Genomic DNA, 15,270 nt, shown 5'->3' with positions numbered 1-15,270 from the left:
GCCCGGTGTAACAGGCCAGGGAAACTGAGGCCCACAGAGATCCAGGGCTTGGCTGAAGCTCAGGGGGTTATTCCCAGGAATGTGCCCCTGTGTGATGTCTGCAGTCCTGTCTCTCCTCTGCCAGACTTAGCCTGCGGCCGCACCTCCAGGGTGACGTCTAATACGGACCTCAGACTCAACGTGCCCACCTCGGACTGCCTCCTACACAGCCGCCCTGATCCCGGCTGATGGCACCTCATCCTTTCTGCCGTGTAGGCACAAACCGTGGGGTCTTCCCCGACCCACACTCAGTTTTTAGGAGATGCCCGTTTGCTCTACTGTTAGGATACACGTGGGACACCGACCGCGTCTCACCGCGTGCCCCAGCCCTGTCCGGTCCAAGCCCCACCGCGTGGGTTCCCATGCGGCCCCTCCCCGCCACGGACAGGGAAAACCAGAGGCCGCACAACCGTCCTCAGGCTCTGTGGCTGCCCTCCCGTCACCTCTCTGACTTCAGCACCCACCTTCTCTACCTGCCCTGGTCTCCGCTGCTCCCCACACGTCAAGCACGCGCCTGCTTTGCCCTGCCTCTTCCCCCCAGCGGTCTTCAAGGATGACGGTCCCACTTTCTTCAGTTGCTTAAATGTTACGGGGGGGGGGGGGGGGGAGGCTCGCCCTGGCCGCCCTATTTAAAACCGTCACCGTCACCCGCTGGCTCTGGTGCGCCCGACCCCTTCCGCCAGCCTGCTCTGTCCCCCTCGTTGTCTCCAACGCGTTACAGGCCTTCCTCATTTCTTGCACATTGCTCTCTCTTCCCCCTATGACGTGAGCACCACAGAAACTGTTGTTTTGTTCACTAACACGTCCCGAGAGCCCAGAACGAACTCCGCACGTGTTGCTGCATCGAATGGCAGTGTGAACAGAGACTCCGGAGACAGTCTCGTCCACCTTTTGTCATTTTATAGCTGAGACCAGGGTCCCAGAGCACTGAGTGGAGAAGCCCCTAAGTCTGATGTGTCCCCACAAAGTCACGCGGGTGGCGCTGGGAAGACGGGACAGGAGAGGCACGGCCACCGCAGCTGAGCCGAAGTTCCTGACCAGGTTAGTCAGGCCGGTCTTCTGACGCCCGACTGAGATGATTAGTTGAGAATCGTTCACCCTCCCGCCCGCCAGCTGGTCTGCCTCCTGAGGGCCCACGTGCGGCCCTCGTGCCAGGGTCCCTGTGACCCTACAGACAGGAGGCAGCACGGTCAGGAAGAGGGCTCGGAAGGGGAGCAGAAAGCTCCGTGGGGAGCCCCGTGAAATGCCGACGGTCTCGCCTGAGCAAGGCAGCAGGCGAGCCGGGCCCTCCGCACCTTCCGGGGGGAGGATCCGGCAGACGTCGTGGGGGGAGAGGCCGGCGAGCAGACGCACAGGACACTCGCGTCTGTTCGGCACTTCCGGGTGGCGTTGCGGGGGGGTGGGGGTGCACTCACAGGATGTCTCCCAGGGCAGCCAGCTGCTTCTCGGCCACTTGGCGTTCTCGGAGAGGGTCGCCGTCCAGGTCCAGCAGGTCATTCTCACCGTACAGACTGCCCAGCCCCAGGGTGCGCTTCGTTCTAAGACAGACAAAGCAGGCACACACGCGTGCTCACAGACGCCCGGAAACAGCGAGGCAAACGCGCTCACGAGAGACGCTCGTCACAGGGGACAGACGGGTGAGGACGCAGAGGGAGCGGGGGGGACCCACAACCTGTAGTCCTGGATCTGCTCCTGGATCTCGGGCATGGCCGCCTCCTGGGCTTCCCGGAGGGCAGCGCGGACGTCCTCGCTGCTGCGCAGACGTGAGTCTGGTGGGAACCCAGGGAAGGAGAAATGGGGTCGGGAGAGGGGGCCATGCCTGCTGAGCCCCCTGAGTCCTGGACCCACCAGGTCACTCCCGAATCCAGGACTGGACTCCTGTTGTCCAGGTCCCAAGGGAAGCACAAAAACATTTTCTGGATGTTCTAGGCTCTGTTACGTGGACAAATGAAACCCCATCTACGATCAGATGGGCCCAGGGGCTGCCCTCTGATGCCACAGTGCAAACCCCTCATTCTTCGTGGCCCCCGGGCCAGGGCGCGAGGCCGAGAAAGGCAAGCACTTCACATGAAGCCCCGACTCCCCAGCGGAACCTGGACGGTGTCGGTCCCGCTCCCCCAGCAGCTTCATGCGGTCGAGGGACTCTACCCTCTGGCCTCAGTCAGGCCACAAGGCACGCTTTCCGAAGGCAGCGTGGGACGCCTGTTCTCTAGAGAGCTGCCTGGGACCCGCTTCTCAGGCTGACACCCTCTTATGCCGCCTTCCCTCAGCCCTCCTATCACGACTAGAGAACGAAATGGGGACAGAGCAATCACTGGCCGGCAGGGTGCTCACCGGGCCAAACGCCGACAGCATCAGAGAGGAATTCACAGAAACAAAAACACTCCAGAGATCCCGACCCGAGGTGGGATGGAGTGAGGCCCCGGTTTCTGGAGTTTCAAGAATTCCCCCAGGGATTCTGGTGATCGACCAGGCTTAGGAATCCCTCAAGTCCAACTGCCCTTTCGTACAGATGGCCCCGCTGGGCCCAGGAAGGTCCCGGGGGAGGCTGGCAGAAACGAGCTCAGGTCTGACGGGGGCACGTACTCCCGGGATGGGCTCCCCAGGCAGGGCCTGTCCCGTTGCGCAGCCCGTCAGCCACTGTGAGGCGCTCGGGGGGAACCGCCCCCACTTTCCCTCCTAGAGGAGGGCTTCCCATGTGCCCTCTGTGCTCTGCAGCCTCCCATGGCCCAGGACAAGAGCAGCTGGCTAGTAAACTGACTTACCGATTTCAGTCTGCAACACCTCTGGGACCTTCACTCTCAGCGGCTAGAAAAGAGAAGAGTGGGGGCAGGGGCAGTGAGGCCCACAGCCCAGGGTACGTGGGAGACGTTGCACGGTGGCAGGGAGGACTGGAACACCCCTTCTCTCCTTCCCGGACACCCGGCCCACCGTCCTCTCCTCCGCCCCCTCGTAAGCCTGCACTCGAGCATGAAGCTACAAGGCGAGCTGAGCCACCTTCTGGGGCACATGCAGGCTTCCCACTTTGCTTCAAGGACATGGGGTGCGTGGGATGCACGGGTGCTGACTCAGCAGCAAGGGAGCAAGCTTTACTGGGCCGTCTCTGCTCCCTCAGGTTACCGAGTGTCCCACTGAGCGGAGAGCAGAGGGACTGACCGCGGGGACAGGCTGGTTCTGCAACCCCCACAGGGTGCGGCCGGCAGCGGCCGCCCCCCTCCAGACCCGCTAGAGGGAACAGGCGTGGAAGTCTTGAGAAGGACACTTTACTCCCAGTCTCAGGAATCCTGCGAGCTTATGTTTTGGAACTGAGAGACTGAAGTCGTTTGGGCACCAGTGTAGCCGCTCACACTGCAGAGTCCGTAAGGCGTTGCCCTGTGCAGGCAGGTGCCGCCGCAGCCCGGCCCTGTCCACATGGCTGCGTGCTCTCAGCCTCCTCCCCGGGAACCCTGCTCTGGGCTGGGCATGAGAGCCCCACGAGGATCGGTGAGCCCAGACACGGAGCCAGCACCGATCTAGGGGACAGGAATCAGGGTTTGGCACCAGCTCCTTCTCTCCCCAAATGTTTGGAGAGGCCACGTGCATTCTACCTGGCCACACGCAGAACAAAGGGGCCAGGAGAGGAGCTCAGGGTTGAGAGCAGGGCCGGGAACAGGACCCAGGAGCCGTCCATCAGCCCCAACTTCTCCTGAAGAACGGTTTCCATCCAGCCTGAATGTATGGCTTCATTTTTCCTCTGCTCCGAGTGGCCCCCAGGAGTACAGTAAAATTGTAATTCAATCCACGACTGCCTTACCGCGTTTTTCTCTAGGAAAATATTCCAGATGTCTTTTCCCAAGCTTCGGGAATCCTTGGGGTTTGTCTGCTGATAAACTTCGGCACACAAGTAAAAAAGCTAGGAGGAGAGAGAAGGGGGCTGGAGCGGTGGTTCTCAGTGGCCCCCCTCCGTGGAGGACTGATTTTGCCTCCAAGGGACAATGAGCGGGCGGTGCCTGGAGACATCTGTGACCCTTCCCTGGAGAGGTGCTGGGGCACCTAGTGGGCAGAGCCTAGTGACGCAGCTGAGATGGGAAGATGCACAGGACGGCCCCCCAGCAAAAACTCCTACAGCTCAACGTCACCACGCTGGGGCAGAGAAACCCTGGCTTGGAGTCTCAGAACCCTCTGAGTTCTGCCTACCCGCTTGCAACACAGGCACCCTATCTGTGCGTCCTCCACACTCGGCATTTTGCCTCGTGCTGGTCTGTATCTTGTGTTCTACGGGCCGGTGTTCTACTTCTGTCTGTGATGTGCCTGGACTTCACTCCGGAGTCTCTGGGACACAGCACGTGGGCCCCACACACCGGTGCTCCTGGCCCTGAAGGCACAGTGCTCTGTGCCTCCTGAGGGACACGACACTGTCCCCTCGTGCCCATCCCCTTCCGAGCGGCTGAGCAGCAGGAGAGAAGCTGCTGAGGCCGCTGGCCCCTTCCCCATACAGCCCGCTGTCATCTTTGTCACCTTGCCCCTCCACTAAGCCTCCCTGTGGTAAGGTCTCGTGTCTGCAAGGCCAGGCTCTCACGTCCTCAGGGTTCACGACTCCAGGATGACCCGTCTCCTCCAAGTGGACCGAGAACGATGGCGGCTCTCCTGGCCTCCCTCTCCCCGCACCTCCCTACGCTCCGGACGTGCTTGGCGGGGCACAGTCCCTCCCGCCTGACCCGCACCTTCTTCCCTATTTGCCTCTGTCCTCGAGCTGCCTGCCGGCGCCCGCGGATCGGACTTACCAGTGGGCTGGGGTCCGCCTGAGAGAAGATGTACCGCAGGAAAACCCCCAGGTGGGCTGGCCGGGCCTTCAGCTTCTCGAGGTCCTGGAATATGATGTCGCTCTGGAAGGCAGACGCACGGGTGTGGCTGCGGTGCGCAGAGGCAGGATACAGCAGCATGGCCTGCGGCCTCGCCCACGTCCCCCGCCGCCTGGGTCTGCAAGCTTCGGCGCCCACCCTGTGCCCCTCACGGCCGGTGTGGGTCTAACGGCTTCTAGTCAACAGCAGCCAGGGCGACAATGACGAAAGCAGGGAGTCAGGGAACCGTTACCTCGTTGTTGAAATAACCCGGGTCACAGTCTTCCTCTGGGCCAATAATTAAAGGCTTTGGGCTTTGGTCTGTGCCCTGCGGAAAGAGTCCAGATGCAGGGAGGTCAGGGGACACGGATCCAGGCCCCACACCACATCTGTGTGGTGACGGCATGGCACCGGTGAGGAGGGCCGTGTGTGTCTGGCGAGAGCGCTGGCATCTCCCCACCTCCCCTGGTCTCAGAGGACAGACCGCGGTCTCCAGCGCCCGGAGTCAAGTTCCTCTGGGTGGGGAGGCCTGGGCATGTGCATGCGGAGACAGGAAGTGAGAGAAGGCGCTCTTCCTGTTTGCGAAAGACCCTGGGACGCAGTGCCAGCTCCTGCGGCCGCGGCCTGGGGCTCTGTTGGTCCCTTTGGCGGCCGTGTCCACGTCCAGCACGGCGCCCACGGCGGCCCGGTCTCCGTCACAGGACAGCTTGGAGCCATCTCTGCCTCCTAGAGCAGGACGGGACGGAGCTGACCGCTCCCCCAGCCGGCTCAGGGGTCTACGGCAGGCCTCCACCACCTGCCTAAATTCCAGACCTCTGAGCATGGCGTTCTCCCCTTCCTCCTCACGCCTGTTTTACTAGAAGCCCAACCCCTAACCGGTGTGTGGTCCATGTCAGGTACAACGAGAGTTCATTCTGCACAGACGTGTCAGACGCTTCACTGGACAAGCTTTCTCCTGAAGGTTCCATGAACTTCCAAAGCTTTCTACCAATGTTTTCCACTGAATTCAATCTGCCTCATTTCCAGGCATTCCCCAACACAGGCCCTGCTCTGGAGCCAGTCTGGACCACTTACGCCCACTTTGCCCACTTTCTTCCAGGCCTAACATGCCCTCCCACCCGACTCGCTCAAGGGGTTTTTCCTAACAGTGCCTTCCGAAAACTCACTCACTCTGCTCTCTTGCTTATTTGCAGACTCTTCGCTCAGAATGACAGAGTCAAAGAACGTGAGACCCAGAAGGTACGTCAGAGATCAGCGTGGCGCTCACTGACAAATGAAAACGCGAGGCCTGGACAGACTGAATGCAGCTGCCTCTGTATTTCTCAGACACATCCTGGGCTGCCTCCTCTCCTGTAACACCCGGGTCTCTGCATCCCTTGGGGTCCAGGATCCCCAGGGATGGCAGATGGCCACTTCTGGGCCCTCGACAGCCCAGACCCTCGGCAAGCTTTCTGCGCTGAGCCCAGAGCCCTCTTCCCGGGTCTCCCCTCTTGGTTCTATTCTTGGGGGCAGTGCTTCCAAATCAGGTTTTCAGGACCCTGGGGCCACAGGACTCACCCCGGGGTAGGGGGGACGCTGACGGGCACAGGTCCCGGGGGAGCTGAGCTTTTACCTGTTTGTGGTACCAGGGTGCCAAATAAGAATAAGATTTTGTGTAAGAAAAAGGATTTTGCTGCAGAAAGAGAAAACTGAGGAGTAGTGTTCTGGAGAAAGACTGCACAAATCTATCTGTTGCTGTACACAGACAGCTGTCTGTCCCTCGGGCGTCCCTTCCCTTCCCTGCACACGTATTCACCGTCCTCACACAGCCTGAGACAGCGTTCAAACATCTACTCAAGCCACGTTCGTCCTTCTGTCTTGTTCTCTATGCAAAAGTCTATCAGGAAGCGGGTGTGGCCAGAGGGGTCCAGGCCACGCACTGGAATGTGGTTCTGAAGGAGGGGAGGAGGGGAGGGAGAGCCGCAGGGGGCTCTGGACCCCTCACCTGGTCGCCGGCGCCGGGCACTGGTGCGTCCGAGCCCTGCCGCCGATGGTGCTGGGCCACCCTGGCCACGATCACAGGGGAGGTTCGGGGACTGTCCAGCCCAGGGTCCGACAGTGCCGAGTTCCGATTCTTCAGCACCTAGAGGAACAGAGAGCCCACCCAGAAACTCACGCTCCGCTCGTGTGGTGAGGCCCACGCCCGGTGGCGCACGCGCACTCCCCAGTGCTTCCTCCGCACCCGCCACGACTCTGGGCCCGTGTTAGGCGCACCGGGCTCGATGCTCACAACCGCCCTTTGAGGCAGACACCACCTCTCCCCCCGCTTCTCACATAAGGAAACCAAGACTCGGGAAGGTCATGAGATCTGCCGAAGGTCGGGACCCAGCCACGGGTATTCCCTGGAGTCAACCCAGCCCACAGCCTTCCTCTCTAAGCCAGGTCGCCTCTCTGACACCCGGCCCTCAGGATACCTGGAACGCATCCTGGGTCCTGTAAGGACACGCTAATACAATCCCAACTATTACTTAGAATTACGGTGTAAGTGTGTTAATTAACCTGGCTAAGCAGGTACCTTACAGACATCACGATTACTTCTTCCGTTCACTTGCACTTTCAGCTTGCAAGTTTATATCTGCAATTTACATATGCAAATAGAGAACAGCTGGCAGGTAACGCTAGGCCAGAACCCGAAAGTCTGCTGACCGCTGCAGAAAAGATGAGCTGTTCAAGGACAGTGAGGTCTGTGAGAGAGAGAGGGGCCGCTGCTCTGCCTCGGCCGGCTCGGGGTGTCCACCTGAGCGGGAGACCCGTGTGTGCGGTCAGGCCGCGGTTTTCGCGGACAGGCTCTGCTCCCTCACGCCCAGAGGCTCCCCACACGTCGTCCGCCTTCCTCCGCCGATTCTTTACAGAACGGAAGGCGGCTCTGACAGCCCCGCACGCAGGGCGCACGTGCAGCCCCTTCCGTGCCCAGAGCACAGCGATGAGAACCCTTGGAGCCGGGAGCGCGCACGGACGGCAGGACCTGTGGGTGCCCGGAGAGCGGACGCCGACCGTGGTTTCAGACGGGGCTGGCCCCCTGTGGGCACTCACCTCGCCGAGGGAGGGGAAACGCTCTGCCCCAGAGTCCAAGCCGCTGTCCCCCTCCTGGGAATCCAGAGAGAGCCAGCCTGGGAAGGAGACAGATGACACGGAAGGTGGCATCGCGGCCTGGGGGGCCCGTGGGCAGGGTAGGGGGGCCAAGTGCCACCTTCCCTCCTTTCCGGGTTTCCCTCAGGTCAGATGCTCTACACCCGGCTCTCACCCACCAGTGTGCCTGTGCCCGGGCCACGTCAGTCCCGGAATGAGACTCTGCTGTGCCAGATCACCGAGAGTCTCGCCCCCAGCCCCAGTGTGGCCTCCCAAGGGCCTGACTGCTGTCGTCACAGTTCCTCTCTGGTCCGCAGCCGTCGGTGCTGCGGTCACGCACTCCCGTCTACAGACTAAGCCGCCCCCGCCGCCCCTGTGCGTGGATGTCGCTTTCTCTCCCTATGCTTGTGCCCGGAGCAGGGCCTCCAGTCAGTCTTTCCAGAACCTGCCCCAGGGGGAGGGGACAGTGAGTAAGGAACCCGGACCAGAGTATGGAGAGCTGGGCCGACTTACCTTCTGACGACCTCTGGCCGGTGTCACCGTACAGGGACAGCAGGTCCTAAAAAACAAAGGTGCCGAGGGTGGCAAGTTCTGCAAGCCTCTCTCCTACTTGTTCCCTCCTCCAGCCACCCCTTCCCTCATCTCCGCAGAGAGTATCTGCTGCAGTGAGCGGCTGCTTCTCATTTGTTGCCTTAAAAATGCCCAGACTGGGGAGCCATTGCATCGTGGGTAGTCGGGAGGATGGTGGAAAGGGAGAAATTCTTCAAACCCACGGATTTGCCACCCCGGACCTCAAAGCGTCTACTGCCTCGGTTGGGCTGGACGCAGAAGGAGCTTCCCGCCAGGAAAGCTGGTGACTGAGGGCAGCGGAGGAGGGCTGGCCTCTAACTGCCGCCGACCGACAGACCGACCGACAGACGGGGCTGGGGGATGGGACTGTGGTGATAGAGCTCGGCTGCTCGGGAAGCCCGCCCTTCTAGATCTCGTCTAGGCTTTCGGGAAGCCCGAGGCAGGGACGGCTCTCTACCATAACCGAGGAGCCCAGAGACCTCACGTGACGTGCCCAAGCTACGCAGCAGGAAAACTGACGCCGGGGCTGGCGACCCGACCCACCACCCCGCAGAGCACACGGGTGCGGACAGCGGCAGGGGCATGCTTCTCTCCCGCAATACCACCCCGCTCCAGTAGGCCCCGCTGTGACCTCCGTTCTACAGACAAAGACACCGAGGCTCCTGGGAAGTACGGAGCCTGCCCAAGTCTTCCAGAAGGCGAGCACAGAACCTGAGCTCCTACCAGCCATGCGACACTGACTGTCCTTCAGAAGACACAACGGTTCAAATTTGACTAGCCTGCGGTTCCCAGACATTTCGATCTGGATGCTCTAAAGAAGAAAGACGGTCATCCTCCAACAAGTTCTACCAGCTTTGGCAAAACTATTCTCGGAGATCTTAAAGTTTCTGGCGGGTTCCTTCTTATTTACCCAAAGAGTTAAGGCCTGATGGAGATTCAGACGGATGCTAATAACAAAGCCCTTGACTAGGACAGGTAAGGACACTCCTCTCTGGAAACTCCGTTTACACAAAACGGTCAGCGCTGTGGGTCCCTCACTTGGGCTGACGTGCAAAGTGCTGGGACGGGGGCTGAAAGGAGCCTCCAGACGTGCGCCGTGTGAGATCACTCAGGGACAGCCGTCAGCTCCAAGGACAGCACTGGGGAGCAGGTGACAGGGAGACTGAAGCCAAGGGCCCGACTTAGTTCGTGCGTGTTTCCTTCCGCCGCAGGCTCATCGGGGGCAGGAAGGGGCCCTTTGGCGCTAAAGAAAGAATTGCTGCCCTCCGTTCCCTGTAAAGTCCTGGACGCTTACTGGTCAGCCCCTGCACAGCTCCAGGGTCCTGCACAGCTCCAGAAGCCCATCCGGGCTCTCCGCGCTCTGCCCCCGGCCGCCTGCGCGGCACCCGCCCGGAGCCCAGCCTGCGTCACTCACCGCCGAGCCACCCGTCTCCTGCTGGATCTTCCGCTGTAACTGAGTGACGCGCCTCCGGGCGCCCTCCATCTGTTCTTCCAGCGGGCTGGCGGGGTTCCGGCTGTACACCTCGCAGATCCGCTGGGGACGGGCGAGGGTGACGGGGGAAGGCAGAAGGTGGTCAGTGGAGGACAGACAACTCACGGGGGCAGGGAACGGGGAGTCACCCCACAACAAAGAGAAGAGACGGGAGCTCTCTGCCTTCGGGAGACGCACGTTAGGAGGAGGGAGAGGTGTGGAGGCGGTGAGGGCGCAGGCGATGCTGGAGAGGGACGGCAGGAAGGCCCGGGCAGTCTCTCCCTCTCCTGCTCCGGGGGCGGATGCACAGCGTCCCCGTGGAGCAGCCGGATGTGCGTGCCCGGCTGGACGCTCACCCGGCGCGCTTACAGCCTGGGCTGTGCGCTCGGGGAGGCTGGACTTGAACTCCGCCACCCGTGCTCACTAACTGCGTAGACCCGCAAGCTGGACCGGGTCCTCACGGATAAAACGGGGACAGCTGGGAGACCTGAACGCCATCGCGTCCATGAGGACTCAGCGGGAGCAGCTACTGTAATTTCACTCCGGAAGGAAGTGTTGGCTCGCAATTAAACAAGACGGTGGGTGCACACGTTCTCGAAGCTCATCTGAGGCCCCCCTGCCACCTGCCAACCGCATTTTACAACCCCCCGCTTCTCGTTCCATCCCGTCCGAGCCGCCCAGCACACGACATCACATCCCGGGCCCGGCCCTTGGAGAAGCCCTGCTTCCAGCTCCCCAGACTCTGCTGAGACGCTGCTCATGCCCTCGGGCTCCCCTCCAGTGGCTCCTTCCCCCCATCCTGCGAGCACACGAGCCCTTCCGTCAGTTATGACTACCCTCAGCCCTTTCACCCTCCATCCACGGACACATCTCCAGACACGGGTCCACCCTCGGGGCCAGACCCTGCTGCCCGCAAATGATCTGACTGCTACTCCTCCAAGGAGCCCGATGACCCAAGGCCAAAGCCAGAGGCCTGGCCCCAGCCGTCACCTCTCCAGCGCCCCCTCCTCAGACAGCCGCCCCGGTGCCCCCCACCCTCCCTCCCAGCTGCCCGCAGCCTCGCCTGGTCTCCACCCCGCCTTGTGTGCCAGCCATGCCAGTGCAGGACACGCATGTGCAGGGACACGCGGTGTGGCCCTGGCCTTTAAGGAACTTAATCCCGCAGGGAGAAGGACAGATAATTGAAATCTGAATGTAACAGCAACCATAGCAGCGATGTTATGGGCGGGTGCGTGTGCGGTAAGAGCACCAGAGCATCACGTTCTATCCCTGCGCGCTCTCCTCCTCTGGCCCCGGCACCCTGGGTGACAACACCCGGTCCCCACTTTCAACTACCAGCTCGGGCCAAGGACGCCTGAACCTCTGTCCCAACCCTGCCCTCTCCCTTGAGGCTCAACCCTGTCACGTCCACCGGCCGGGTCCACGGCCTTTTTATCTGAACGTCGCACGGTCAACCGAAGCTGACCTTCATTTCCTGCCGCTGGACCCGCCCCGCTCCTCTGCCTCTGAGATGTCCCCGTGGCCCCCCGTGGCCTTCTGGTGTGTCCACGCACAGAACACGCATCTCCGTGGAGACTGCCGGTCTGGAGGTGTGATCACTCCCCTGTTCAAAACCCTGACCAATCCCACGGTCTTCAGAATAAACCCCAAGCTCAGATGGAATTCTAGGCCCAAAGTACGTTCCAGAGTAAAACAGACCGAACCCAAACTCAAGGGCCACCTCAGGAAGCCTGCTCTGATTACGGCATGATTATTCCTTCTTTTGGGCTTCTGTGCCCTCAAAAACCATTGTAGAAACTGTTGACACGTGATTCACATAACGTAAACCTCACCGTTTTAAAGTGCCCAATTCAGTGGTCTGGAGCGCCTTCGCAGAGCATACAAGCCGCCGTGTAATTCCCGAACACGGCCACCACCCGACAGGACGGCGGTCACTCTCAACTTCTCCCCTCCTCCACCCCCGAAACCACTCATTTACTTTCTCTCTTTACAGACTTCCCTATTCTGGACTTGCATGTAAATGTCATCCTACAGCCTGTGGCCTTCTGTGCCTGGCTCTCTCACGAGCAACACGTGTTCGGGGTCCCCGTGCTGTGCAGCGTGTGTCCGACCTTGTTATGGCCGAGAGCCATCCCATCGTACGGACAGACCACCTCCGTTTACCAACAACTTTTGGCTTGTTTCCGCTTTGGGGCCGTTATGACCAATGGTATGAAGAACGTTCACGTACAGGTTTCTGCCTGGATGTGTGTTTTCAGTCCTCTCGGGTTGTACCCGGGAGTGGAATCAATGCATCTGTGATCCTCTGCGTTTAGGATCTGGAAGAATTGCCAAGCCGTTTTCCACAGCGGCTGCGTGCCTGCACATCCTCACCGGCAATGGTGGGAACAGATGAGGGTAATGAGCACGCAGACAAAATACACAGGCCACTGTCACCAACAACTGTTAACTTTCTGTTATTCTGGCTCTAACCACCCTAATGGGTGTGGAGCAGTGCTGTGGGGCTTTGATCGCATCACCCTGACTGATGATGTTGAGCGTCTTTTCACGAGCTTATCGGCCATCTCTACGTTTTCTTTACTGACTGTCTATTCAAATCTTTGGCCAACTTTTAAAGGCGCTCACGTGTCTTTTTTGCTATTAAGTTTTGAGAGTCCTTTACACAGTCTGGTACTAGGCCCTTACTGGATATATGAGTTGCAAGTATTTTCTCCATTCTGCGGGCTGTCTTTTTACTTTCTTGACAGTGTTCTTTGATGCACGAAGGTTCTGAATTTGGATGAAGTTCAATTTATTTTATTTTATGTTTTTCGCTGTTTCTACTTCTGGTGTCTTACCTAAGAAAACGTTGCCTAATCCAAGGTCGCGAAGACTCGTACCTATGTTTTCTTTTTAAGTTTTATTTATTTATTTTGAGAGGAGGGGGGTAGTGAGCATATGTGCGAGATGGAGGAGGGGCAGAGAGAGAGGAGAGAGAGAGAATCCCAAGCAGTCTCCATGCTGTCGGCACAGAGCCCAATGTGGGGTTCAATCCCACGAACCCTGAGATCACAACTTGAGCCGAAGTCAGGTGCTTAACTGACTGGGCCGCCCAGGCGCCCCGAGAGTTTTGCAGTTTCAAAAAATAGTTTTAGTTCTTACATGTGAGCCTTTGAGCAGTTTGGAATGAATTCTGGGAATCGTGTGAGGTATGGGTCCATGTCCGTTCTCTGCGTGCGGACGGCCAGGTGGCCCAGCACTGGTTGTGGACTCTGTCCACTAAATGGTCTTGGCATCCGTCAAAAACCAACTGACTATATTTGTACGGTTTAATTTCTGGACTGTGACTTCTCTTCTCCTGATGTGTAGGCCTGTCCTGATCACCGCGTGACACGAACACACTTAAGTACCTCTACGTATTATAACGTGGGGGAAACTGTACCTCCCTTCATCCGCCGACCCCCTGCTGGAGTACGAGCGCCACGAGGAAAGAGCATCTCTCATTTGTCTCTGTGCCGACATCGCTGTGCTCCACCCCGCCACACAGATTCCATGCCCGCCGAACCCAGGAGTGCGTCTTCACGTGTGCGTGCCTTTGGCTGACGCGGTCCGTTCACCGCGGTCCCTCCGCATTGGTTCCGCCCACAGAAGTCCCTCTTTGAGGCCTCTCTCTGGTGTCCCTGCGTCTCCTGTCATTCACCAACTGCTCTCTTCCGTGTCCCCTACCAACTGGCCCATCGTGCTACGAATCTTCTCCGTGAGCACAGTCACGTCGAGGGCAAGAAGCGCCTCATCTTTCGGTCTCTGAACGCTGCCCAACAACAGGGCTTTCCGTGCAGCGAACGCTCACGGCAACGTGAACTGAAACGGAGGGGCCGGGCCAGGACCTGGCTGCCCGCCACAGTGAGAGCGCATCACCCCCGCCCCCGCCTGAATCTCACTCTGCACCCCTCCCGCCGGCGGGGCCCCCACCCGCCCCGCCTCCCTCCCCAGAGACCCCGAGGCCTTGCTCGGTTCTGGTGCTCCCTGGCTGTGCTCTCCTCGCCCGTCACCTGCCGGCGCGGGGCCTGCGGATCTACTATTCCGACCTGACCAGGTGCTCCGGTCCCTATTCCCCTTCTCAGCCGGGCTGCGCAGTCACGAATCCCACGGCTCACGAGGTCCAGCTGGTAGGTAGGGTTTGGCCGTGACGGGCTGCGCGCCCGGAGCGAGGTCGTGCACTTGGCTGCGGGTTTCACTACGGCCGCGGCCAGTCGCCCTGAGCAGGGGCCTTACCTGTAACTCCTTTTCCTCCTGCTTCAGCATATTCCGTAGGATCTGGGTGGCATGTTTTTGGAATTCGGGATCCTGGGAACGGAGCATAGGACAGGTGAAGGCTGGGAACAGCCCCGTGGGTTGATTCTCCTCTACCTGCTGATTTCTCAGGCGAGAAAAGCCACCACAGCAGCCTGGGCCGCGCGGGCGTGGGAGTGACACTCGGCTCCTCACTTCCCTCAGGGCTTCTACCGCGGAGTTTCCTAGAAGCCTTGGCCGTAACCACCTCTGCTCTCCAACGGCTCCCAAATCTCCTGGGACTTCTGCTCTGCCTTCCTCCCCACTGGAGGTCCCGTCCCGTCTCCCAACTACGCCCTCTCCGTCCTCTTAGCTCCTGTCCCGGGTCCGCCCCCTCCTGGTGTCTGTCCTTTCCCAATTCTCTGCCTACAGCAGGGCTCCATGTCCCCCTCCTCCCCAGCGTATTCCACAGTCTTGCAGCAACGGCTGGGGGTGCGGGGGAGCTGTGGAGCAGGGCCCTTGAGGGCCTCCTCGGGGTCTCCCCCATTTAGGAGGCACGAGCCCACTGCTGTCTGGAAAGACCGATGCGTTTGCGTGGAAGGGGGACACTAAGGACGGAGTGGCCGCTTTCTTGCAGCCAGCCTCTCTCTGCTCTGCTTTCTGACAGGCTTCACGGATCTCTGGCTTGTCTTCTCACCAGAACACTGAGCTACAACCTGCTTTCCTCCCCACGGATGAGAGCTGAGGAGGGGAGCTCACCTGCAGTGGTTTGGGCCCCGTGATGTGCTGTGGAGGGGGCGGAGGCGGAGGCGGAGGAGGCGGTGGGACCGTGGGGGCGACTCGGGGGGCTCCGGCTGGGGCCGGGTCCTGCTGCAGCCCAGAGACGCTGACGGATGAGGGGGAAGAGCCCAGGAGGGTCAGTGCAACGTAGGCACCAGCTGGAGGAAGACAGACAAGGAGAGGCTTGCTCGTGGCACATTGTTCTGGACGGCAGACACTCAAGCTACAGAG

General features: G+C 60.2%; 1 protein-coding gene across 10 annotated transcripts in view; it reads right to left on the bottom strand.

Moving 5' to 3' along the window:
* Positions 1-15,270, bottom strand: part of ARHGEF11 (Rho guanine nucleotide exchange factor 11) — an 87,303-nt gene that overhangs the window by 19,243 nt on the left and 52,790 nt on the right. For 9 of the 10 annotated variants that reach the window (XM_042926419.1, XM_042926428.1, XM_042926420.1 and 6 more), the window contains 12 exons: positions 15,019-15,197; positions 14,263-14,334; positions 9,952-10,071; positions 8,481-8,526; positions 7,932-8,008; positions 6,844-6,981; positions 5,113-5,187; positions 4,803-4,904; positions 3,833-3,931; positions 2,805-2,847; positions 1,712-1,808; positions 1,455-1,577 (listed from right to left, as the gene is read on the bottom strand). In XM_042926419.1, the coding sequence (XP_042782353.1) occupies positions 1,455-1,577; positions 1,712-1,808; positions 2,805-2,847; positions 3,833-3,931; positions 4,803-4,904; positions 5,113-5,187; positions 6,844-6,981; positions 7,932-8,008; positions 8,481-8,526; positions 9,952-10,071; positions 14,263-14,334; positions 15,019-15,197 (1,171 nt within the window). The remainder of the gene's footprint in view (positions 1-1,454; positions 1,578-1,711; positions 1,809-2,804; positions 2,848-3,832; positions 3,932-4,802; positions 4,905-5,112; positions 5,188-6,843; positions 6,982-7,931; positions 8,009-8,480; positions 8,527-9,951; positions 10,072-14,262; positions 14,335-15,018; positions 15,198-15,270) is intronic. The other variant, XM_042926429.1, reaches the window with a different exon arrangement.

The sequence above is a fragment of the Panthera leo genome, chromosome F3, assembly GCF_018350215.1.
Source record: "Panthera leo isolate Ple1 chromosome F3, P.leo_Ple1_pat1.1, whole genome shotgun sequence".
NCBI lineage: Eukaryota > Metazoa > Chordata > Mammalia > Carnivora > Felidae > Panthera > Panthera leo.
This window is presented reverse-complemented; position numbering and strand designations above follow the sequence as displayed.